Genomic DNA, 25,027 nt, shown 5'->3' with positions numbered 1-25,027 from the left:
CTGAATCATTCACGTAAATGACTCGTTCAGAAAGACTGAATCATTCTCCTAAATGACTCGTTCAGAAAGACTGAATCATTCACCTAAATGACTCGTTCAGAAAGACTGAATCATTCCTGAGAACTGCGAGAGTGTGTACCATAAGAGTGTTTGTACTGCAAGAATGTGTACTACTGACTCTGCCAGTAAGTGTGTGCACTGAGTGTGTACTGCAAGAGTGTGTGTACTATAAATGTGTGCACTGCGAGAGAACCATGCGAGAGTACTAAACGAGAGAGAACTACACGAGAGAACCACACTAGAGCGTACTATTCAAGAGAGTACTACGTGAGAGAGAACCATGCGAGAGATACACTAGAGCATACTATACGAGAGTGCACTATGCGAGAGAACCATACGAGAGAGCACTATGCAAGAGAACAAAGCGAGAGAGTACTATGCGAGTGTGTGTACGGCGAAAGTATACGCCGAGACTGTACTATAAGCGTGTATTCTGTAAAAACGTCAGCCGTGTGCGAGTGTGTGTGTAGTGTACTCACTCTGAGAGCAGGTGTTGTAGCTGTGTGTGTCCTCTGCTCTGTGCCACTCGGGCAGGTGTGTGCCCGTGCTTGTTGGCCAGCTGCAGGGCGTCTGGTCCTCCGGGCTGCTGCAGGAGGAACAGAGCGACTCTCCGGAGACCTCGACGAGCCGCAAAGTGCAGCAACGTCTCATGAGGACTGAAATCTGCCGTAAAAACAAAACACCACGGTCTGACTCAGGTCGAATTTAATAGTAAGAAATAAAACACACCCAAACAAGACGAGACATATAAGGTATTTATCAGCGTCTGAGGAGCAGCAGGATGAATAAAGAAATGATCAAAATAAATAAATCAGGTGTTCCCGTCTCCCCAAGAAAGAACAGCAGCAGATGGAACGCACAGGGTCCGCTTAAGGTGTAAAAAAATACTTTGTGGAGACCGAAAAGTGTGAAGAAATAAACACACCTGCTCATAATCACACAATCCGAGTCCAAGGTCGTAACGTTGTTCAGGTCAGAGGAACACGAAAAAAACATTCATCACTTGTTTAAAACTATTTTTCCCAGAAAGTCAGGAACATTATGAAACCTTTCTCTGGAACTCTGGATCCCGGATCTCCTTCCAGAGCGTGTCCTGCTTCTACAGAAGGTTTTTATTTAAAAAGGTTTACCGGGTTTTTTACCACCAGGTTTTTCAGGAACGCAGGAACCTTTACAGGAACCTTTGTAGAACCCCAGGAACTTGTGTGAAATGTGAGGACCTTTGTTTTGTTTTTTAATCCCAGTCCATCAAGAACTGGAGCATTCCAGCAACGTCTTTAAACCTCAGAACCTTTTTCAGGCAGTCAATTTTTTTTTTTTTTTTTAGGAACCCAGGAACTCAATCCTTTTTGACAAACTGAGGAATCTTCTATTAGGGAGTCAGAGAAAACATTTTAGGAACAAAACGACTCGCTTAAACTGTTAGAACTTTTTTTTTTAAGGAAGACAGAAACCTATAAAGATTTATCGGGATACCAGGAACCTTTTCTGAAACCTGGGAACATCAGCTAAAGATCCAGGTTAGCAGAAGCCCTTTCAGAACCTTTGTGCTACTACGAAAATGTTTTAAGGAACTTTGGAGAAGATAAACTCTATTAGAAACCCAGGGACTTTTTACCATGAGTCTAGAAAACTAGGAACCTTTTTAGGAACTCGGCGAACCTTTTTAAGTAAGTCAGAGAAAAAAAAATTTTTTATAGTTTAAAAAAAAAGAAGATGGGGGCGTTTAAATTTTTTTTTCTTTTTAAACAAATCTGGGAATCTTTTCAGGAACTTCAAAACTTAAAATCCTAGGAACCTTTTCAGCTTCCCAGAAACTCTGAACAACCTTTTGTTAGAACTGAAATGTTCTAAGAGGCTCAAGGTTTTTTAAGGAACTCGAACATTTTTTATAATCCGGGACTTTTTTCTGGAGCTTTTTAGACACCCAGGAACCAGAGCCAATTTTAGTTCACAAGGCACAGTTCTAGAAGCCTTTTTAGTTCTTGTTCCAAAGTCTGTATTTTTGTCTGCAGGAGCATGCTGTACTAAACATGAATGACTGGTTTAAATGCAAACGTTAGCGTATGTCCAGCTCTCTAAGCGTTCCTAAAAACTACACTTGTAAAAACAGAGGTTGGTGCGAGTTTATCAAATGAATAATAAACAAGAACCGAGCTTTAGTGTGTACAGCAGGAACTCGTCCAGGAACCGTGGAGCTCTTGTTCAGGACAAATCCACAAACATCTTGTTTCTCGAAAAGCTCCAAAACCATCATGAAACTGCACACATTAGCACTGTCGCTAAAATGACACTAACATTCCCGCGACTTCCGTGAGTTCCTGCACTACGGCCGGCGAAGGTTAGTTCCGAGGAGCATTCATTACGACTCCCGCTCCTCCTATCGTAAACAGCCTCGGTGCGATCCGTTCCCTTCGCCTGTAATCCACACGCGGTGAGAACAGCTGGCGGAAACCAACAACCACAGCAACGCGTCTGATAACACCGGGACTCTGCACATCAAGCCCCTCCCACTGACTCTCTGAACATCACATCTCCACCAATCAGAGGGAAGAAAACAGTGGTGGCTTCGAGCAGAGCCTCTGTAACCCTGCCGAGGGTCGGCCAAATAAATCATTTACACGTGACGAAAGAAAAATGTTTACTTTAGGACGAGTTAAAGGACACACCGTGTTCTCAAACTGACCGATTCAGACTGCTGTTTTCTGCAGCGGTGAGACGCATCGCTGACAGACAGACAGATAGAGATCAGACAGACAGAAAAATAAAAATGGGAATGAACAGACAAACAGAGCGGTAGATGTACATAATGAAACGGACAGACGGATAGAGGCACTCAAAAACAGACAAACAGAAAAAAGATACACACACACACACACACAGGTGGAGGGACAGACACACACACACACACACACACACACACAGGTGGAGGGACAGACACACACACAGGTGGCGGGACAGACACACACACAGGTGGAGGGACAGACACACACACACACAGGTGGAGGGACAGACAGCTGGACAGACAGGCAGAGTTAGATAAAAGGGAAGAGTGGATAGAGAGTTGGATAGATAGAGTTGGATAGGTTGGACAGACAGACAGCTGGACAGAATTATATGGACACACATATAGACAGTTGTGCAGGGAGACAACAAGACAGACAGCAGGACAGATGGATGGACAGACTCGAATTTGTTTAGTTGGACAGACAGTGGGATAGATGAAAAAATGCAGAGCTGGACAGATAATTGGATTGCCAATCAGACAGACAGCTGCACAGACAGACATGAAGGCAGATAGACAGCCAGACACACACACTGCTGGACAGACAACAAGTTAGACGGCCTACACAGCTGGACAGACGGCCAGACACACAGCTGGACAGACGGCAAGACACAAAGCTGGACAGACGGCAAGACACAAAGCTGGACAGACAACATGTTAGATGGCCAGACACACATCTGGAAAGACAGACAGACAGATGGCCAGACACACATCTGGAAAGACAGACAGACAGATGGTCAGACACACAGCTGAAAAGACAGACAGACAGATGGCCAGACACACATCTGGAAAGACAGACAGACAGATGGTCAGACACACAGCTGGAAAGACAGACAGACAGACGGTCAGACACGCAGCTGGAAAGACAGACAGACAGATGGTCAGACACACAGCTGGATAAATGGACAGACAGTTAGTTAGACAGACAGCTGGATAGACAGCAAGACACATGGCTGGACAGACAGAGTGTGTGTGTGTGTGTGTGTGTGTGTGTGCGCGTGTGATTAAAGTGTACACACAGTGTTATGTACAGAGTGTGTATCAGTAACTGCAGCAGATACTGAATGGTTTTTGTGAAACTGGAAAGAAAAAGCGTTTTTCAGTCAAATTTCATCAGATGCCGCGCCGCTCGCTGCCAGGACGTTATCTAACACTCTGGAGCGGATTATTCCAGCGTGTAGTTCACCGTTAAAGCCAAAAACACCACTGACACGTTACAGCCAGTACACAAACGAGAAAACACACACACACACACACACACACACACACCAATATCAGCTACTTCCTGTTTCATGCTATATGATAATCAGCTTATTGTTTATGGACCAACAGTCCGAGAGTTCATAAACAAAACACCGACGTCCACAAAATGTCCGTCACGTGTCCTAAACATGGCATTTTTACGACAGTGCACGTCACGGTTTTATACAGCAGAAATACACGTGTCCTTCTCCAGACACGAAAGAATAAAGCGTGACAACATTCTGCCACCTTGTGGCTAAAACCAGATCAACACGACAATTTACTACGCAACCGCATGTTTAATAAATAAATAAAAACAATCATCCTATTAACAAATTCATTCTCATTAAATATAGATCATATGACTCTTTATTTAATCTATTCATTTATTTAAGGTCGATTTTATTAGAGCAGTTAAATCAGCCTGAGAAGTGAACTCTTCACTCACGTATTGTTTAATTAGTTATTTTTCTTTTCCTATCTTACACAAATTAAAGAAAAAAAACTTGCTTTAACAAATTTGCTAACCATGTAGCTAATAATAAATATTTTTATGCTGCCTTTTGTTGTGAACGTCAGAGAGCTACAACTGTTACACAAATCAATAAATAAACATTTCACTTTCTGAAAAATATGCAAAGGGAAAAGAAAGAAAGGTTCAACTACGTGTACCTGTGTGTGTGTGTGTGTGTGTGTGTGTGTGTGTGTGTAAGTAAGTGTGTGTACCTGTGTGTGTGTGTGTGTGTACTTGTGTGCAGGTACCTGTGTGTGTGTGTGTGTGTGTGTAAGTAATTGTGTGTACCTGTGGGTGTGTAGTTGTGCGTATATTTGTAGTTGTGCGTACCTGTGGGGGTGTAGTGTTTGTACCTGTGTGTGTGTAGTGTGTGTGTGTGTCTGTAAGTAATTGTGTGTACCTGTGGGTGTGTAGTGTGTGTACCTGTGGGTGTGTAGTGTGTGTACCTGTGGGTGTGTAGTGTGTGTACCTGTGGGTGTGTAGTGTGTGTACCTGTGGGTGTGTAGTGTGTGTACCTGTGGGTGTGTAGTGTGTGTACCTGTGGGTGTGTAGTGTGTGTACCTGTGGGTGTGTGTGTGTTGACGTCAGGGCCCAGTACACTCCACCCGGGTGGTAGTGGGAGGTGCTTCAGTGCTAACGTTAGCGTCTCGTCCAGCCTCTCGCACTCCTGTACAGGGATGTGCGAGTCGGCGAGCAGCAGCGCCCCCTCCAGGCCGTCCCTGTGAGCCGCCGCACTAATCAGGAAGTGAGCCATGTCCAGAGCCAGATCGTGGACAAACTGGAACCGTTCCTCCGCCACCGGGTCAACGGAACCACCGGGTCGCGCCTGACACAGTGTGACCCGAACTGTCTCATCACGATCGTGAGCTGCAACGGAGATAAATACACACACAGGAATGAAAAACAGACATGAAAAGACACACACAGAAAAACAGCACCTCCTGTGAGTGATTAGCGCCCCCTACTGCCTCACAGTGTGTGTCCAGGATCCATGAATGAATTGTGTTCAGAGATTGAAGCTCATCTTTTTCCATCTAGTGAGTGTGTGTGTGTGTGTGTGTGTACTATGTGCGACAGGCCTATAAATATACACACACACACACACACACACCTCGACATTCCCAACATCAATCACAAGCCAAGTGTAGACAGATTGACCCTTGACCTACTGTGTGTGTGTGTGTGTGTGTGTGTGTGTGTACGCCATGACAAGGCACACGCAGACTCAAATTCCACCAAAACGGTTAATAAAATAAAGATCCGACATATCAGGGATTTCACCGCTATAAATTATAAAGAGAAGTCATTTGGGTAACTTCTGCTAACACACACACACACACACACGCAACGCCGGGAGGAACGCCAAAACGTCAATAATCGACTAATCCCCATCACAACGTGTGTGATCTTATACACACACAGTTTCTGCTGCTTCAGCAAAAAACCTCATGTTCCTGTTCAAGCATGCCCAAATCTGCCCCCCCGCCCCGCCCACACACACAGAAAGATGCGTGCATGTCTGTCTCTCACGGTATCTGTAGATTGGATGGGGCGACATTCATGTGAACGGACGATCGCACTGTGTCTATCTCAGCAACTTTCCATTTCATTACCGTCCACTTTATTAGGAACACCTGCACATTCATGAACTTAACCAGTCGGCCAATCGTGTCGCAGCACCTGAACCCGATGTGGTCCGAGATGCTTTTCTGCTCACCACTGTTGTACAGAATGATTACAGGAGTTACTACATCCTTCCTGTCAGCTCAGCCCAGTCCGGTCTTTCTCCTCGGACCTCTCTGATCTGCAGATTTCATCTGACACATGATTGGCTGACGTACAGGGGTACAGGTGTTCCTAATAAATTGGCAAATGACTGTACACTAACGGTTTCACAGATGGTCATTTTTGTGTTCAAACTGTGTAGCAGACTTATAAGACATAAGATTTATATCATAAAAAGTGATATCAAAGCGTGTGTGTGTGTGTGTAACACTCACCTGGACACACAGCCTGCAGGGTCACATGACCGAGTCTCAGTGTGGTGGTCAGGTGTCTCTGTGTGCTGCCGGAGAACAGCAGGTAAAACTCCACCTCCTCCTCATCCTCCACACACTCCTCCTCACTGAGCTGCACCGTCAACACACACTCGCCCTGCACAACACACACACACACACACACACACACTTACTTCACTGAATCATTCTTAAAACGATCTGCATCCATCTCTCCTTCTATCCCTCCTTCTGGTTCTGCATCTCTCTCTCCATCCATCTCTTTCTTCTATCGCTCCATCTCTCCATCTTCTCTTTTTCTTTCTTCTTCACTTCTTCGTCACTTTTACCAGCAATCTAACATTTAACTAGCTAGCGTTAGCTAAATATTTATGCCAGGCTTCAATCGAGTGTTTACGTCACTGTGGTCAGGTTAGCTTCTGCTTGCTAGTTAGCTTTCTATAGGCTAGCTTTCCACTCCCCGGGTTAGCGTTCGCTCTCCATCGGTCCGTTAAAGCTGAACACAGTTTAGATCAAAGCTGTGTGGGAGGGATTAGCGATATCTGCATAGTCATGAGTAGGTGGAGCATATGCAAATGTTCCCACGATTAGCCCCACCCACTTTGCACTCAACTTTTATCTGAAGTAAAGAGGAAATTCAGACGTGTTTTAAATTCATACAAGGATTTCACACAGAAAAACCATGACTAGTGTTTTAATAACTGCAGTGGAATGAAACACACACACACACACACGAGCAGTGTGTTTAACCTGATATGGAGAGCAGGAGCTGGAACAAACCGAGTGTTAAAAGACCAAAACATAAACACAGCGAGGAGCCGGACCACCCAACACGTAGAGCTCCTAACACACACACACACACACACACACACACACACACATCCAACTTGCTTTACTTCTTAATAATCAATCAAATGGAACAGTTTGCTATAATCAGCTCTCAAAGCTTTTGTCACATCTGAAAGCAGACTTCCATCTAAAGGCATTTTAGTGTGTGTGTGTGTGTGTGTGTGTGTGTGTGTGTCAGTACAGTATATTCAGTGTGACAATTAACAGCACATTCCCGTGTGTTCTATTCCTCTTACACCACAGCATTTTACCAACAAAACACTTTTTTTTTTGTTTTTTATTTACTACAGAACACATTCTTTTTATCCAGTCAATCTAATGTTTCTTTTTTTTTGCGAAACGAGTCAGTCCCTGTTCTCGCTTACGTTACGGCAGCTATAAACCCTCACCAGAGGGTCTTTACCCTAATTAATTACCTTAATTAACGCATTAATTAGAGAACTAATCACCACCTGACGACAAATCAGGACACGGAATGAGAAGAGCAGTGCTGTGGTGTAAACATTTTAATCAGAAAGAGAGCAATACTGCAGGGGAATGTACACACACACACACCCACCCACACACACCCTTTATTAGCCCGTCCACTCCCTCTGAAACTCCCCATTACAGAAAATCCCTCAGTTCATCACAGCGCTGTGCGTTTAATTAACACCGAGACAGAAGCGCTGACTCTCACCACACTACTGCAGGGAAATAAACACACAACACACACTCCGCACCTCGTTATTAACCAGCTTCCTTAAGCAATTAACTTAGTAGTTCTTTTATCTATTGATTAAACTGGCGTATGAATTAGTTCTTTATTCGGTGGTTTTTTATTTATGTTACACTGAATCATATCGCGGTCCTAAACTGCAGCCATGTTGCACATCAAGAATACTGTTATACTTCGATCCAAAATAAATATTCTCCATAATTGTACAAATTTATACCGGAATATTTTTTTCTTTATAAATACAGTGGATTTTGTTTTCCAAGTATATTTTATTTGCCCCCTCCCCCATGGTATTCCTGCACAAGGACAACCCATTTCCTGTTAGGAAAAAAACACGTTTTTTTTTTGTTTAAAAATCACACAACGTGATTTTACGTAGTATAAAGAATGTCGATATGTTTTGAAATAATTCACGCATGCAAGAGTTAAATACTCGATTATTTAAATCAATTTTATTTCATTTATTTATTTTTTAAAAAAACAAAATGGTGCGTGAAGTGAAGGGAAAAAAAACTATTTAAAAACGGGCCCATGTTCACGCGACAGGAAACAAAACAAGCTTATAATGATCCTTGTGACTAAAATTAAATTTGACACTGTTAGCATTTCACGCTTAAACTTTTACAGCATGTGACATTTTCGATCGCCGGAATTTGAACGCATCACAAAAAAAAAAAAAAAAAAAAAAAACTTTAAAAAAAAAATGTATAATTCTGCAACTGGACAGTCCTGTCTCGGGCGGCGTGATGCGGAGAATCATATTTTAGAATATGATTATATGAATCTCTCTTTTATAATGTTAAATATTTGCAATTTTCCACACACACACACACACACACACACACACACTAATATTATATATAAAATAAAACTACTTTTATAGCCTGCCTATTTAACATCCTATATTTTTATCGCTCAGTTTCTTCTACTCCATGAGAGCAGTGAGCGTGACAGGAAGTGAGCACTTACGTATAACGGCGCTTGCTTTGGATTTAGCTTCATGGCATCAGTCGCTGTAGAGAGAGGAACAGCAGGTTAGCTGCATGAAACTGTTTGTTTGGAGAAATTATTACATTTGATACTTTTTTTTTTTTTGCCTTTCAGAGGATAAAACTAAAACCGAGTCGCACCGCACGCGCGGGACCCGTCCGAGTCGCACCGCACGCGCGGGACCCGTCCGAGTCGCACCGCACACATCACAAACATTCTTACTCCAAGAGAGTAAGAATATTATTAAGAATATTATCTATTACTGTGCAAATAGACAATACACGGAAACGTAAAGAAATAAGGAAATAAAGAAGTAAATAAAACAGAAAGAAAAGCATGTGTGTGTGTGTGAGACAGTGTGTGCGCCACTGAAATGTCACTGTGAAATGTCACAGTCGGCTGGCGAGCATGATACCCACCTGTTAGCGAGCACAGAGCCTCGCCCTGCCGCGAGGACAATCTCAGCCCAAAATACACACTCAAAAAACCCAAAAATACACTCGCGCATGACTCACTGAGCCGTGACCGTCGTGTTCGAGTGCGCGTTTCTACTTCCGTCGCTTTCTAACCATCGATAATCATCGTTTACCAGCAATACATTACACTCACGCTGGGAAAGTAAAGGAAAGCGTGACGTTCAGCTAAGCTAGCCGTCTATCTAGCAAGATGGCTAATGTTAAGGAAGCACTTCACATAAACCAGCAAATAATTTACAAGTACACATCTTCTCCAGAGAATATCAGGCTATTATACAGTGTGAACTAGCAGCCCACGTTGCTAGCAAACAAGCTAATGTTAAGTTTTAATATTGTGTACAGGAAGCTAGCGAATCTATTCTACAGTAAAATCCGTTAACCACGTTGGTTAGCTAGCGCGGATATTTTACCGCGTGAACCAGCCCTCATGTTTTCTTTCCCTTTTTCCTTTTCTTTTATTTATTTTGGAAAACATTGTGTTTCATGGCTCAGGAGCAAACGTTAGCGAAGAGCACGATATTTTTTGGCAAACTTAGCTAGCTGGTTAGCTAACTGCTTGCAAACTAGCTCACATCAGCATACCAGAGTCTCCTCCTTTTCTCACCGATTTATTTAACAGCAGTCAGAACATTTTTAACTGTTACCATGACAACCACCAAGGGATCATCATCATCATCATCATCATCATCATCATCATGGACATGAGCGATGCTTGATAGCTAGCTTAGCTACAATTTTCCAGACACCACTATTGTCTCTAAAGATTTGCATATCGGACACGATTGGTCGCAAGTTGTGAAGCTCCGCCCCCAGATCGGCTTCATACAAAAGCACGCGGAAAGTTTTCACTTTAGGCGCGAAATGACGTCATCAGGATCAGGAGCAGCAGACATACGAGGCTTCAGTGCTGTAGCCAAATATCGAGACAGGAAGTGATGTCACAAATCAAAAAACATCCACAGTATGAAGCACCACGTGGAGATTTTCACACACACACCAAAAGGGGATAGTTCTTTGTGCTTTGTCTCTCTCTCTCATACACACACACACAAAGCCTCCGAGCCAGACACCTGTTTGTTTGGACACACACGTGAAGAGTCCATACAAGAGAGAGTGTATTCAGAGTCTATTCATGAGTCGACTCTGAAGCTTTGCAGTTGATTCATCTCAATGATGAAGACAAATTGATGGTGCATTCTCTCTTTCTGTCTCCCCATTAGCGAAAACACACACACACACACCTAATCCAAGAACAAAGTAAATACGAAGCCAAGCACTTAACACATAAAATAACACACATGATTTCATTCCAATTGGCACGTTATTTTATTTCATTTGTGTACAACTAGTTCGCTTTAGAAGATGTGTAATTAAAATATAAATAATTAAATAAAATCACGAGATCAGACCATGTCGCTGTGGAGGTTCTGAGTTTATCAATAACACTTGTGTTTAACTCAGGATGCCAAGGAGAGAGAGAGAGAGAGAGAGAGAGAGAGAGAGAGAGAGAGAGAGAATGCTGTGTCACACAGCTAAATGTGCTCGTCTGATTCACTCTGGAAGAACGCATGAGAAATCAGCAGCAGCTACACAAATGCTAACACACACACACACACACACACACACACACACACACAAATCCCAGGAAATTGCCCATCACTGTCTTTCTCTTTGTTTCTTCTTCACTCTCAATCTTGCTCTCACTGTAACTCTCTCAGTTCTGATCTCTATGTCTGTGTCTTTCCATTTCTATCTTACACACACACACACACACACATTCTCTCTGCGTGTGTGTGTGTTCCACATAGACCAGTGTCTGTTTGTTGCACACACACACACACCCCTATTGCCGTTAAACCTGAAACACCACGCCTGAGAACGTTACAGAGGAGTGACTGCAATTAGTACTCAATCACTCTGAGTGTGTGTGTGTGTGTGTGTGTGTGTGTGTGTGTGTGGCCATCTAAGCAACTCCACTTAGTATCCTGGAACTGAACCGATCAGCTGTGTTTGTATCGCTATGCCAACCACAAAACAAAACGAACTCAGGCCGATGTGGAATGAACACACACACACACACACACACACACACACACACACACACACACACACACACGCGCGCGCACACGACAGATAGGGGATGACAGATAGAGGATGTACCGGGGGAAACGCAGTTTTTATTCAAACAAAACTGGATTACGAATCATAAACAAAACTCAAAATACAGCTACCTACAGCAGCAATATGTGGGGTCCAAGCACCTTTCATACTCATCACCACCCAGGTTTTCCCAAGTTGCCTAGAAGACTAAAGAGACCACAAACACCGTTCAGGTTTCATCACACTAACTCAGGGGTGGGCAATCTTATCCGGAAAGGGCCGGTGTGTGTGCAGGTTTTCATTTCATCCGAGCAGAAGCCACACCTGAATGTATTGAAAGCCAAGACCAACAGATTAAACAGGTGGAATCAGGTGTGCCTCCTGTTTGGTTGGATGAAAACCTGCACCCACACCGGACCTTTCCGGATAAGACTGCCCACCCCTGCACTAGCTCAGTGCTAACCCCGTGAAACGCCTGTTCAATGCTGATTGGCTAACAGCATCCATGTTTGTTTTTATGTTTTTTTAAGTAACCAATTTGCTAATAATACAGTTACAGATTTAAGCACAAACTTAAAATTTCAGTTTGATCAGTTTGATCAGGGCCCCTCCCTTTATGGATGGCCACACCCCTATAATATTGTCTTGCAAATCCACACAACCAATCATGAGTTACAGCTGTTTGAGCAAAACAAGCTCCACCCACTAGGACTGGCATGACCAAAGAAATAAAAGGTCATTTAAATAAAAGTTTAAATAAATAAATAAACAAACAAACAAACAAACAAATAGTCACACCAACCAACTTTTAATTTACTGAGGTTTTAGTCAAATAAAAAAAATGTGAGTCAGAGATGATGATTTTCAGACTGCCTGAACGATATGAATTTTAAAATAAATAAATAAATAAATAAATAAATAAATAAATAAATAAACACCCATGTCAATTTTTTCCTTAATTATTATGACGGGAATATATTTGAGGAATTGCGAAAATATTTATCACAATTGTTTATTTACATGTTTGTTTATCTGCTTAAATAACAATCAATCAAAAGGACAGCTCTAATGAGGGATACACTTGCGAAAATATATTCAAAACAAATAAAACTAACACTGCGAACCATACTACTGAAAACAAATAAAAACAAACATATCCCTACGTTAGCTACAGTGCTAACTGTTAGCTACGATAGCATGTTTTGCATTAGCGGAATGTAACATAACATAACTCTGGTTAACTTCTCATTGTTCAGTCTTCCGTGGTAAAATATTCAACTTAATTTAACTTTTTATTAAAGACAGAACGTTAGCCTCGAAGCTCCGGTCCTAAAAGAAAATAATCCACGGAACATTTGGAGTAAGAGTGTCGTGAACATCGTTCCTAAATGACTGTACTGTTGTTTCAGCCAAAAATTCAGTCCGTACTTTAATCTTATTGGCTGTTCGGCGTACGGATGAAAAACGACACATCTGCAATTCTATTCAACAGAATCACCACCACTCTACCACTATAACACTGTAACACTGTGTGAAACGAGCTTCCATTAGCCGTCAGCACGGTGATAATCACTCAGCCCTAACGTTCAGACGGTCATTCCAGGGATTCCTCCGAGCTAATCCGCTGAGGGAAATGATTTTTCCGAGCTGCACTCACACGACCTCGAGGTGAGCAGCGAGGTGGAACTAAAGTGTTTAAACTCGGCCGTCACAAGCCATCTCGTGCTAACAGAATAAAAGCGGTCAATATTTACACAGCGCTCATACGGAACACGAATAGCAAAGCGGCGCAGTGAACTCACCACCACCTTCATCTGACCTGCTGTGCCGATTTATTTACTTTTAATATTTAAGATATATTCAAGATAATGCCGAGCTCTAGTCTGTTCCAAACCCCAATTTAGCACGTTTTTCTAACTAGCTAAGCAAGTACAAGCTTCAAACTTGCATGCTACTCTTCATTTAGCTGGAGAGCTAATTAGCTAAGCGATCATCAGCTCCTAAACTGCACATCACTGTCAGTAAATAACTTCTCAACACTATGTAGCGACCGCGTCTAGTATTCAAAAAAGTGTTTAGAGCTTTAAAAGTTACATAATACTGTAATTACACCATTTAGCAAAGAAGTTAGCAATCAAGCTAAGCAATATGCAGCCATCTACCTTTAAAACGCTTGCTAAAGTGTGTGTAGTAATTATTATCATCATTTACAGTAGTATACAATTTACGTTTATATATTTTTATCCTCTTTTTTTTTTTTCAAAATGTAATACAGTGATAGTAGTTAACTACCAGGATAGCTAGCTAGCTAATTATTTTTAAAAGAGCTGCCCGTCGTTGTAATGCTAGATTAGCTTATTTACACCACCTCGCTTGGTCACTACAGTATGTCATTGTTTCTTCCAAAGAAATGGAAAAATTGGCGTTCACACCTCAAACAGGAAAAAAAAACTTGATTAAACAGAAAAAAAATACTACAGAGAATTTAAAAATTCCAAGCCTCTATGATCAAAGCGCCCTGTGAGCAGTGATACGGAGAATCCGGACTCCCGAAAGGAAACGTCTCGACGCTATTAGCCGAAATGAGTCAAGTGGCCCGTGAAAGCGCCCTCGTTAGAGCTCATTTTCAACACGTACACAGTCTGAGAGGAGAGATAAGCGAAGCCCCAGACACACGAACAAAGACTAAACAGCCGTAACCTCACTAAAACGGGATTGTTCGTTCGTCCCTGCGGGTTCGCGCAGACAGTCACACTTATTCGCGCTGAGAAGCTAGCACGCACCAGATCCCGAGCGTTCATTAGGAATGGAACAAAACACAACAGGACCATTAGCCGTGTGTCTGATTGTAGCGAAGGCAACCAGGGGCGGGGCTTATCACAAGTTTAATCATTTGATATAAGCATTAGCCGTTCTTTTCACAGTTCAAGCTGGGCGTCACGCTTAATCTACATCACTGGTTTAAGTACGCGTTAGCTAACCACAACGCCGCGTTAGCTAACCACAACGCCGCGTTAGCTAACCACAACGCCGCGTTAGCTAACCACAACGCCGCGTTAGCTAACCACAACGCCGCGTTAGCTAACCACAACGCCGCGTTAGCTAACCACAACGCCGCGTTAGCTAACCACAACGCCGCGTTAGCTAACCACAACGCCGCGTTAGCTAACCACAACGCCGCGTTAGCTAACCACAACGCCGCGTTAGCTAACCACAACGCCGCGTTAGCTAACCACAACGCCGCGTTATCATTAGCCTGCTAACTGCTAACGCTATATCTTTAGCGGCAGCAGCGATCAGAGTTTAAATGCAAAACCACTCCCAGTGAACGAGGTGTGGCCTATGTTCCTGTCGGTCATAATTAAAGGAGGTGTGGCCTTTGCGTCAGTCAGTCCCAGGGAAGGAGGCGTGGTCTCTGTTCTTATGCATCGCAGTGAAGGTGTGGCTTCTGTGTCTGTCAACTCTAGTGAAGGAGGCGTGGCGTTTGTCTGTTAATGATAGGTAAGTGGGTGTGGCCTCTGGGTCTGTCAATACCACTAAAGGGCCTGTCAATCATAGAGAAAAAGGCGTGGCCTATGTGTGTCAGTCTTCTTGTAAACCTATCATACTGAATCAGTTGCTTCCTTTAATGTGTCTTCATACATCTTATTAACAGATGGTCCGTGAAATCTCTCTCTCTCTCTCACACACACACACACACACACACACACACACACACACCATATAAGGGCTCAGTTATTATAGTATACAGTATAACAGTAGTTCATAGCATTACTAAGTAAAATTATATAAATAAAAATTGATGGAAACATCACTTTAGCTGCAGGGGTGTGTGTGTGTGTGTGTGTGTGTGTGTGTGTGTGTGTGTGTGTGTGTGTGTGTGTGCGCGCGTGTGTGAGAGAGAGAGAGAGAGAGAGAGAGAGAGAAAGGGAGCGTGGAGAGGAAACAGACCAGGCACACCTCTCCATTAAACATGCAGATGTTCACACAAACAAAGAGTGTTGTGTTCTCCGCCCAGCTCCTTTCAGAGGTCACTAAAGGTCAAATGCGTTTACCCTTCAGCAGCCGAGCGGTGCGTTCATGTCTGTAATGTTCTCCATTTAGCATCAGCAACGTTCTGTCCCGAGTTCTCTCTTTAGACTTTATAGCATAATATGCCTGTGATCTGGGTGATGAAAATAAAAACCATGCTGGCGGGCTGTGTGTGTGTGTGTGTGTGTGTGTGTGTGTGTGTGTGTGTGTGTGTGTGTGTGAGAGAGTGAGAGAGAGAGCGCGCTCAGGTCGGGGCGGATCGGAGTTTTAAACACACGCTTTTGTGCAAAAGAATATTAACATCATTTCTGTGGAAAAAAAATTCAATTTTTTGAGAAGCAGCGTGTGTTTCTCCACTCACTCACACACACACACACACACACACACACACACACACACACACACACACACACACACACACACACACACAGCTGTGGCAGAGTTGAAAGCCGACAAAGGAACACTTGTATCTGCTCAAAGCGTGTACAACACGACTCGAAATGATCATAAATACACTCAGTTCTGTGATCAACACATCTCCTGAACCCCGGGCTGCAGAGGGACGAGCTCACTCAGGCACACACAGGGACGGATTAATCCCACAGGTGTGTGCAAAGAAAAATGTGGGCATGCACAATAACATGCGGAACATAAACAGGGGCATGTAACAGATAAAGATAACGTAAACTTTCCACCCGAGTCTGTAACGTTAACGTAAACAACGCGGGTCTCGGACACCAGCGTAAACTTTCGACGCGAGTCTCTAACATTAACTGAACGTGACGTGAACAATAACACGTCAAACAAACCCACGACGAGCGTGCGACGCGAGGAAACAAGAAACATGACTGTGTGCGACGCCGTGACGTCAGAACCGATGGAGTTCCTGCTTAGAGCAACGAAAGAAAAGGAAAACCGAACACTAAAACATTCGCGGTTTTCCACTGCGGCGCGGAACTGCGGGTTTAGATCTCAAACACGCACGTTAGATCAGATCACCGTCTCGGACACGACCAGGCCTGCCGCCATAATCACTCCTAAAATACAACCGCGATGACGTCCAGCCCACGCGATACCGCCGGTAGGAATGATTACTCCGCGGGTTTGGACGCAGTTTGCGTTCCCAGGATCGACTCCGTCCCTTTGGGAAGGCAGCGTGAGGACAGCGGTGTTCCAGCGGCCATTGTTATTCTGGAACATCCGTAAAGACAATCCCACAATCACACTCCACCGAGCTCGATGATAACGACGGGAAGATTCTGTTTACGAAAGGCTGAGACGTTAATACTCAGAAAAGGAGGAGGAACTGAGTAATAAATCATCGGTGCAGTTTTCACCGGAGGAAAACAGAGAACGAAGGGGGGGGGACGTGTTAAAAAAAACGTGACAGGATTTCAGCCGTGCAGTCATGCGTGTTGAGAGAAAACACGCTGCAGAGGAAGCTGCAACGCCAGATAAATTTAACCCCCAACAATGCAAAGTCTCTCCGCTCCACGAACACGAAGGACGATCTGGCAACCACGCTCACGTCCCCGAGATAAACGACGACGACGCCACAAAGCCGCGCCATCCTCACGTATATCGTGCACACGTTTCTTTTCCCTTTTAACAGATGACCTCGTTACATCGTGCGCAAGAGCATCGACAACAGTAAAACAACGCAGACTAACGATTAAAAACCGCACGCGGTCGTTTCGAGGACGAGTCCCGACCCGGTTCTCTCGCACGGAAAACGCTCCGCGCGTTCCATCGGCACGGTGAAGACCTTAAACGGAAAAAAAACGAATAAATTCTTTCCACGTGTCGGTCGACTCTTTATACAAAACAACAAAAAACACACGACATTACAAAACAATTCAGAAACTACAAGGAAACGTCTGATTTTTTTTTTTTTAAATTCTATTTGATTCTCTCGCGTCGTTTGTAGATTTGTAGTTCGCTTGTGGGCGTGGCCTGTCTTGCATTCTTTTTCCTCCTGGTGTGAAGCAGTATTAGCTCGATACGTGCTTTCTAAAGCTAAGCAGTTAGACACAACGTAAAGGACACACTCGTCAGCGTAAAAACGGTGTCGTCTGATTTACGTTACACGTCCAGCTTCGCATTAGACTCGCTTTCAGATTAGATTAGATTAGCAAAGCGATTAGCAAATGCACTCGCCAGACGCAGCGACGATCTCTGATACTTCCTTCCAAGTTTCTCCGTAATGTTTCTACACACACTGAACGAGAGATCACACACGGATCAGCGCAGTGAGGTGAGTGTGTGTGTGTGTGTGTGAGAGAGAGAGAGAGAGAGAGAGGTAGGATAAAGAGAACACACAGAAGCAGAACATCTATTGGGACGTGGTGTGCGAGTAGCCCCTAAGAAGCGCAGGTTTGTTTAGAATTCCTGTTGGAAGTATTTTCCGTCGCTCCATCACCGTCTGCGTGCGTTACGGCTTTAACCGTGAATTTACATTTAAACGGCGGATGAAAAACTGAAAATGAAAGCTCTCGCGGTAGAGGTGTCGCACCGCGGCGTAGCACCGACGCCGAAGTCCTTCTCTTTTTTACATCAGCATATAAAGCTCCGCCCCTAAACGCTTAACTTCACGGCTTCTCATTGTTCTTATGGGAACATCGACTGCGTACGATCGACCCTACCACGTCGCCGTCGTCGTCTTGGCAACATTCGTCCCATTTTTAATCGTTCGCCAGTCGAGGCATCGTCGACTTCCACGCATGAATACGCAGATATAAATCAGGACGGAGCGTACAGTCAGCGAGGTTATCTGTAAAGCGCGCCCGATTCGCGTAGCGCGCTAATCTCATACGACGACTGTTCCGGTAACTCCTCTTTGAGGTGTAGTATCTTTACGTGGGGGTTTTTTTGTTTTCGCTTTGTTTATTGATAGCCATCGTGCTTTAGAACCGATTCCGATAAGAGCTCTTTAATCAAACACTTCAGCCTTTTCGTCCGAGCTTTAAAGGGAAAACTATGTGCTAAATGCAGCAGAAACAGACTCGCAGAAATAAACGGGAAAACCAACTTCTCCATCCTGCCAGCAGCCAAAGACCACAGAATGTGGAATGTTTGGAATTGGGATCGCGCTCACAAAACGAGAGGAGCGCGAGTTCGACTGAAAAGCATTGAGAAAACACACGGAGGAAAACTCCCTCCCCCCCCCCCCCCCCTCTCTCTCTCTCTCTCTCTCTCTCTCTCTCTCTCTCTCTCTCTCTCTCCCTCTCTCTCTCTCTCTCTCTCTCTCTCTCTCTGACCGATGATAGACTTACAATACAAACTACGATCGCTCTTTCCGTTTCAGATGATTCATTTAGCGGACCGTTTATCCAGAGCGAATCACAAAGCAGAGTCGATTCCCGGGGATAAACGAATCGTTTTAGGGAGAACTGAAACGTACGCAGCATCTCTTTCATCGCTACGGTAACCGGTTTGTGTTTCGCGCCGGAGCTACGAGGTTGACGTAGCTATCTCGTAGCCGTTTCTTTTCGCCAAAACACGTCCGCGTCTTCCCGCACTCGTCACGACCTCATCAAACTCTGTAATCGAACAAAACATTAACAGCGCAAGAATGGCGTAGAGTGTGTTTACACGTTTAATTCATTTATCCTTCCATCTCTTCACAGTTTCCACTACGTTTATGACGTCATAATGTTGGTAGGCGGAGCCTAAGAGGCCTGACCGATACGAGTGCGCAAAAGACAAAAGAAACGATTCCGGTCGTCTAACATGGCGGCGAATGTGACGTGATTTTTGAGTGACAGCGCCACCTGCAGGTCTGGAGCACCACTCTGAAACATCCAAACAAGACAATCATAGCGCGAGAGAGAGCGAGAGAGAGAGAGAGAGAGAGAGCGAGAGAGAGAGAGAGAGAGAGAGAGAGCGAGAGAGAGAGAGACTTTTGTAAAAACGTGTGTACGGATTTTTCTACAAGGTGGTGTTTATTTAGCATTTATGGAAGGACTCTCCAGTGTCAGCGCTTTGTAAGTGACGTTACGGCTTTGCTATGAATAAGAATTTGTTCATGATGACTTGTCTGATTAAATTAAAGATTAAATTAAAAAAGGAGCTCGTAAGATCAAGGAGCTTTCGACTCGGTTCGGCCGCAACGAAGCTATTTTTCTGCGTAAAGTTTACAGAGGCGTTAAATCGGGAATATTCAGGATATCTTGGCGTATGTGCGTGTCCGGTTTTTGACTGCCACCGTGTTCCACTGCTTGAGACGGACGCGATGGACGGAGAGGTTTGTCCATTTGTATGATGACTGATCTCCTGCGCTAGTGCGGCGGGTCAGAACAGCGAAGAAAGGCTAAAACAGACACACAAAACATTAACGCGCACAATCACGAGCCTCAACATAACTGACAGACCGCGTCCTGAATCGCGTCAGGAAGTCTGCGACATCGCCGCAGATCTGGAAGTGGTTCGGGATTACTTATTAGCCATGTTAGCGCGTCCTGGCTGACGTCTGAAATGAGACGGACGTTTAATGTTTGTGTAAAGTTCTCCTTTAACCCCTGAGCCAACAATCAGAACTGAAACTACGGAAGAGTAAATAAAACCGAAATGTAATTCTGATACGTGACTAACACGCCGAGTCTGCACTGTAATGCAGTGTCCAGTTTATTCTTCTCACTTCCTTTTGGAACACACACACACACACACACACACACACACACACACATCTGTTTTGTGTCCCATCTTAAACCGTGAGCCAAGTGTTTCAACATAAGTGCCTCTCTTCACTAACACACAAAGGCCGGTCTTTCACACACTGAATGAGCCGACAGTGGGAGCGGCGTGGGGGCGGAGCCACAGCTGAGACTGACCATGACATCACCGCAGCCTGACGTATAAACTGTTATAGGCTCTGAGTAAGCGCTCGTATCTCTCATACTGAAATGTGAAAAGCGGAAACAACTTGTTTCACAAACATCCCACAACACTAAATGTAACTATAAATGGATAAAAACGACGAGGAGTTGCCACGCCCACAGGTGATAACACTAGCAGTTGCTAAACGGCCACAAAAAGTAAACTGCAAGTGACCCTACAGACCTTCGTTTCAACTCATAACCTTTCAGCCTGAACTAGATTAATGTGTGTGTGCACGCACTTGTGTGTGTGTGTGTGTGTGTGTGTGTGTGTGTGTGTGTGTGTCACAGTCTCAGTCAGTCGGTGAGTGTGTTTTCCTGCTGAAGGTCAAGTCCAGTTTATTTATAAACACCCAAAATCCCAAGCACGTCCCAGTGAGTCTTCCAGGCCTTAACGCAGAGGTGCTAACATCGCTAATGTCAAACTGCTAGCAGGCAGAAAGAAAAAAGAAATCTACCAAAAACAACAACAAAAAACTGAGTATCTGCTGGTCTGAGGTTTTTTTTTCTAGACTATAAGAACAGTACAAGGCAACTTTTTGTTCATTACTAACTAATCAGAAGTTATTAAGTAACACTGCCATTGCAACCAATCACACCACAGTTCCCGCCCACAATATCACTGTAACCAATCAGACCATGGCCCCACCCCCAGTGCAACTACAACCTTCTGGACATGACTGCAGCCAACCCCTGACCCCTAACCCCTATACCACATACCCTATTCCCTAACCCCTAATCCACATACCCTATACCCTAACCCCAAAACCTTAACCCCCATATTCTATATACGAACCCCTGAACTCTAACCCCTAACCCCGTATCCCCTAACCCCTTAACCAGTCTACTGTTTTTTCTGCCTTCACTGAATGTGAAATATCTGGGACAGAGTGAATCCTCCAGCCAAACCTCACCCTACACGAAAGTCTTTCAAAAGTTTCCACTATTCCATCCAGCCGAGGAACACAACTGGTAACACTTTCTCCATCTCCCAACTTTCTAAACACAACAAATCCAAAACGTGTGTGGAAACAATGGAGGATTTACACGAAACCTAAACCTGATCATGGTCCTGCCGAACAGCACACATGCAGCTCGTTAAGGAGAACCTGCTGGAGATACGCCGTTAGCGTAGCGCCTGAGGCTGCGACGTCACGGGTACACAGTGGGTTAAAAGCCATGATACCAGCAAGAACACGTCTGGAGCATACAGCGGGAGGTCACGCGTGTTCTCGTCAGGCTTTAGCATGCGGTGTGCAGAATCCTTTACAGACGATAATCAGCTGATCAGCTTCAAGTAATGTTTTCCTCCTCTATGTTCTTTTGATCCATGTCTGATTGTTTAACCAATCCAACCAGCGCTCCCGCCCTCAATGCACCTATAACCAATCAGACCAAGGTTCCCACCTTTAGCGTCACCGCACACAGTTAAACCCCTGTCTCCACCCACATTGGCACTAACCAATCAAAACCTGCCAACAATGCCAACATAACAAAAAACAGTTTGTGCCCCAATTCCAGCAACCAATCAGAGCGCACCTCTTAACCCATTACCATCATAACCAATCAAACCACAGTTCCTACCCACAATGCAACTGAAACCAATCAGACCACAGGACCCGCCCACAATGCAACTGTAACCAATCAGACCACAGGTCCCGCCCACAATGCAACTGTAACCAATCAGACCACAGGTCCCGCCCACATTACCAATTACAATTATTAAAATGAAGATCACATCTACACTCCTCGAAAGATCTCCATTTTGTTATCACGTTTGAAATTCGATGTAAAATGTCTTGTCACAGTAATAAACAATCAATCTGACCACAGTCCCCGCCCACAATGCCGCTGTAGCCAATCAGAACTCAGATCAAAGAGAAACAATTCAAAGATCCTTTGGAAGCTTTTCTTTTATTCTTATTTCTAAAAGTTAATGAGTAACACCACGTGTAGCTGAACACACCAGCTGCAGACGTACAAGACAACGGTCTAAGAATATAACGCGCGCGCACACACACACACACACACACACACACACACACACACACACACAGAGCAGTGGTTATGTTTGGATCTGAGCCGTTACATCTCTGGCATGGTTAGAATAGTTTCAGCAGCAGAAGGCCATTATATCAGTGAGCTGCTCATTCACGCAGAACCATGTTCCTAAAGTTCTAATGAGTGCAAACTAGAACCCTGTCAGCACACACAGACCTCGGGGCCTCTATTTATCCACCAGTTTACACAAAATAAAACCAGGAACATAAACTCCACAGTCTGAGCATCAGGAACCACCAGCAACCCTCAAAAACCATCAGGAGCCCTCGAGGCCTCCACATTTCTACCTGAGCAGGCAGGTCAGCATTCTTCACTCGTACCTGCTCAGGTGTGGAAATGAAAGACTCACTGGGGGGTCCTTGATGAAACTCCTCTGGAAAACATGTTCATTAAAGCAGCAACACTGCGATCAAACATGAAATCACACAAACTTTTAATGTTCTTTTGTTTCCTAGAGTCTGAAAACTGTTTTAATAAGGAAGAAGTGAAGAGAGCCCCAGGGAAGGCTGGAGATGTTCACTTCACCCTGACTCTGCATTCTGAGGAATGGAGGATATTAAAACTGCTTACCTGCTCGATTTTCCTGCCTACAAGTGGAATCCTGACTTTCAGAAACTCCACCATTCCCCCTCTTTTCTTTCTTTTCTTCTCTTCACGCTATTTGTTGGAAGTTACAACCCGCACAATCCCGCATTGTTCCCTTTCCTCTGCTTTGAAGTTAATAAACACACCGCAGCAGATGTTTCAGCACCAAACAGACTGAAGTTAAAGATGTTATCCGCAAGATTCCGACTTGCCTTGTGGCTTGAAACACGACAGAACTGTAGAAACAGAGAGAGAGAGAGAGAGAGAGAGAGAGAGAGAGAGAGAGAGAGAGAGAGTCCATTCGCTCCACGCTGCTGCAGTAAGACTCTCCACTGCTCTAACTGACTCCATATGGAGCACTGCTGACTCGCCTCATGCGCCATCTAGCGGCCGAACCCTACAACTGCAGCTGGAATTCCCAAGAAACGTTTTATTTAGTTTAGTTTGTTTGTTTGTTTGTTTGTTCAAATCAAACAAACAACAACAACAAAAAGAGAAACCTTCTGAAATATAGACTTTTATTACATCACGGCACCAACTAAAATGTGACCCGAAATATGCTCTGTATGCATCAGGACAGTTATTAAGAGCAATAAAACGTCACTTCCGGCCCACATTTCACCGGAAGTTACATGACACTATAAACCATCGATATAACAAAGTATATCTGTGGTGTATATATTGTCTGAAGTGCTCTTTTATTATTATTATTTTTTACTTTTCCACTCAACTGTTATTAATAGATTAATATATTAATAGATTTATGTCTATAATGATCTTCTTTTATCAGCCAGTGTAAAATAAACATACTTCCATTGTGTTTTATTGCAATTCAAATGTATTTAGTAATGAAATGTATAAATGAATAAAAAAAAAAAAAAAGTCAATATCCAGTCCATTCATGTGAAACTTACACACTTACAACTTACAACTAGTGTGTTTTCAAAACTATAAGAACTCAATTTATTAACTGATATATTTTCATGAATATGATTTGGATTTGTGTGTGTGTGTGTGTGTGTGTGTGTGTGTGTGTGTGTGTGTGTGTGTGTGTGTGAATTATTCATTTAAAGTAATTAGTGATTAATAATGAAAAGTTTTAAACTTGCTTGTTATTATTCACTGCTTTATTTGTTATTTGTCAGACATTATTTATTACTTTATTGTTTATCAGAGTTTCTGTGAACGTTAACCATCATAACGTGTCTTTATTCAGTTCAGGTGTCTCAGCTCAGGTGTGCGTTTGTACTTGACTGACACCTAGTGGCCAAATAAGGCAGCACAATGAATTCACTACTCCCTTCATCAGTCCTTTACACTCTCAGAAACACCTCAGGCTGCTAAACTGCACCGTTCCCTTGTCTCTGGAATGGTTCCACCAAGTGTAGACCTTTTGTACACTTCTCTTTGCTTGTATTTCCTCATTTGTCAAGTCGCTTTGGATAAAAGTGTCTGATAAATGTATAAATGTAAATGTATATACAGTATACATATATATATTCTAAAGCAAACTATTTCAAGACAAATGAAATAACGCAGTGTTCAGTGTGAGAATCACGTGTGTGATTAGCGTGTGACTCGCTCGGGTTCGTACTAGCTTCGCTCTCGGTTTAGATTAGCGAAGCGAGCTAACTGCACTAGCTACGTGCGCTCACCAGAGACACCAGTGATCTCTGCTACTTCCTTCCAAGCTTCATTTTTCTTCATAACGTCTCTATGCACATTG

At 43.7% G+C, this 25,027-nt stretch overlaps 1 protein-coding gene across 6 annotated transcripts in view; it reads right to left on the bottom strand.

Annotated features, from left to right (window-relative positions):
- akap13 (A-kinase anchoring protein 13) overlaps nucleotides 1-23,582 on the bottom strand; it is a 71,916-nt gene extending 48,334 nt beyond the window's left edge. For 4 of the 6 annotated variants that reach the window (XM_053682174.1, XM_053682175.1, XM_053682177.1 and 1 more), the window contains exons 1-5: nucleotides 23,287-23,581; nucleotides 9,153-9,196; nucleotides 6,602-6,755; nucleotides 5,163-5,468; nucleotides 540-723 (exon numbers count right to left, since the gene is read on the bottom strand). In XM_053682174.1, coding sequence (XP_053538149.1) covers nucleotides 540-723; nucleotides 5,163-5,468; nucleotides 6,602-6,755; nucleotides 9,153-9,185 — 677 coding nt within the window. In that variant the 5' untranslated portion in view covers nucleotides 9,186-9,196; nucleotides 23,287-23,581. Of the gene's footprint in view, nucleotides 1-539; nucleotides 724-5,162; nucleotides 5,469-6,601; nucleotides 6,756-9,152; nucleotides 9,197-23,286 lie in introns of all 6 variants that reach the window. The other 2 variants (XM_053682176.1, XM_053682179.1) reach the window with 2 other exon arrangements.
- Between the last annotated feature and the right edge of the window lie 1,445 nt (nucleotides 23,583-25,027).

The sequence above is a fragment of the Ictalurus punctatus genome, chromosome 8 (assembly GCF_001660625.3).
Source record: "Ictalurus punctatus breed USDA103 chromosome 8, Coco_2.0, whole genome shotgun sequence".
Lineage (NCBI taxonomy): Eukaryota > Metazoa > Chordata > Actinopteri > Siluriformes > Ictaluridae > Ictalurus > Ictalurus punctatus.
The sequence above is the reverse complement of the archived record's forward strand: the minus strand, read 5'-3'. Positions and strand labels throughout refer to the sequence as shown.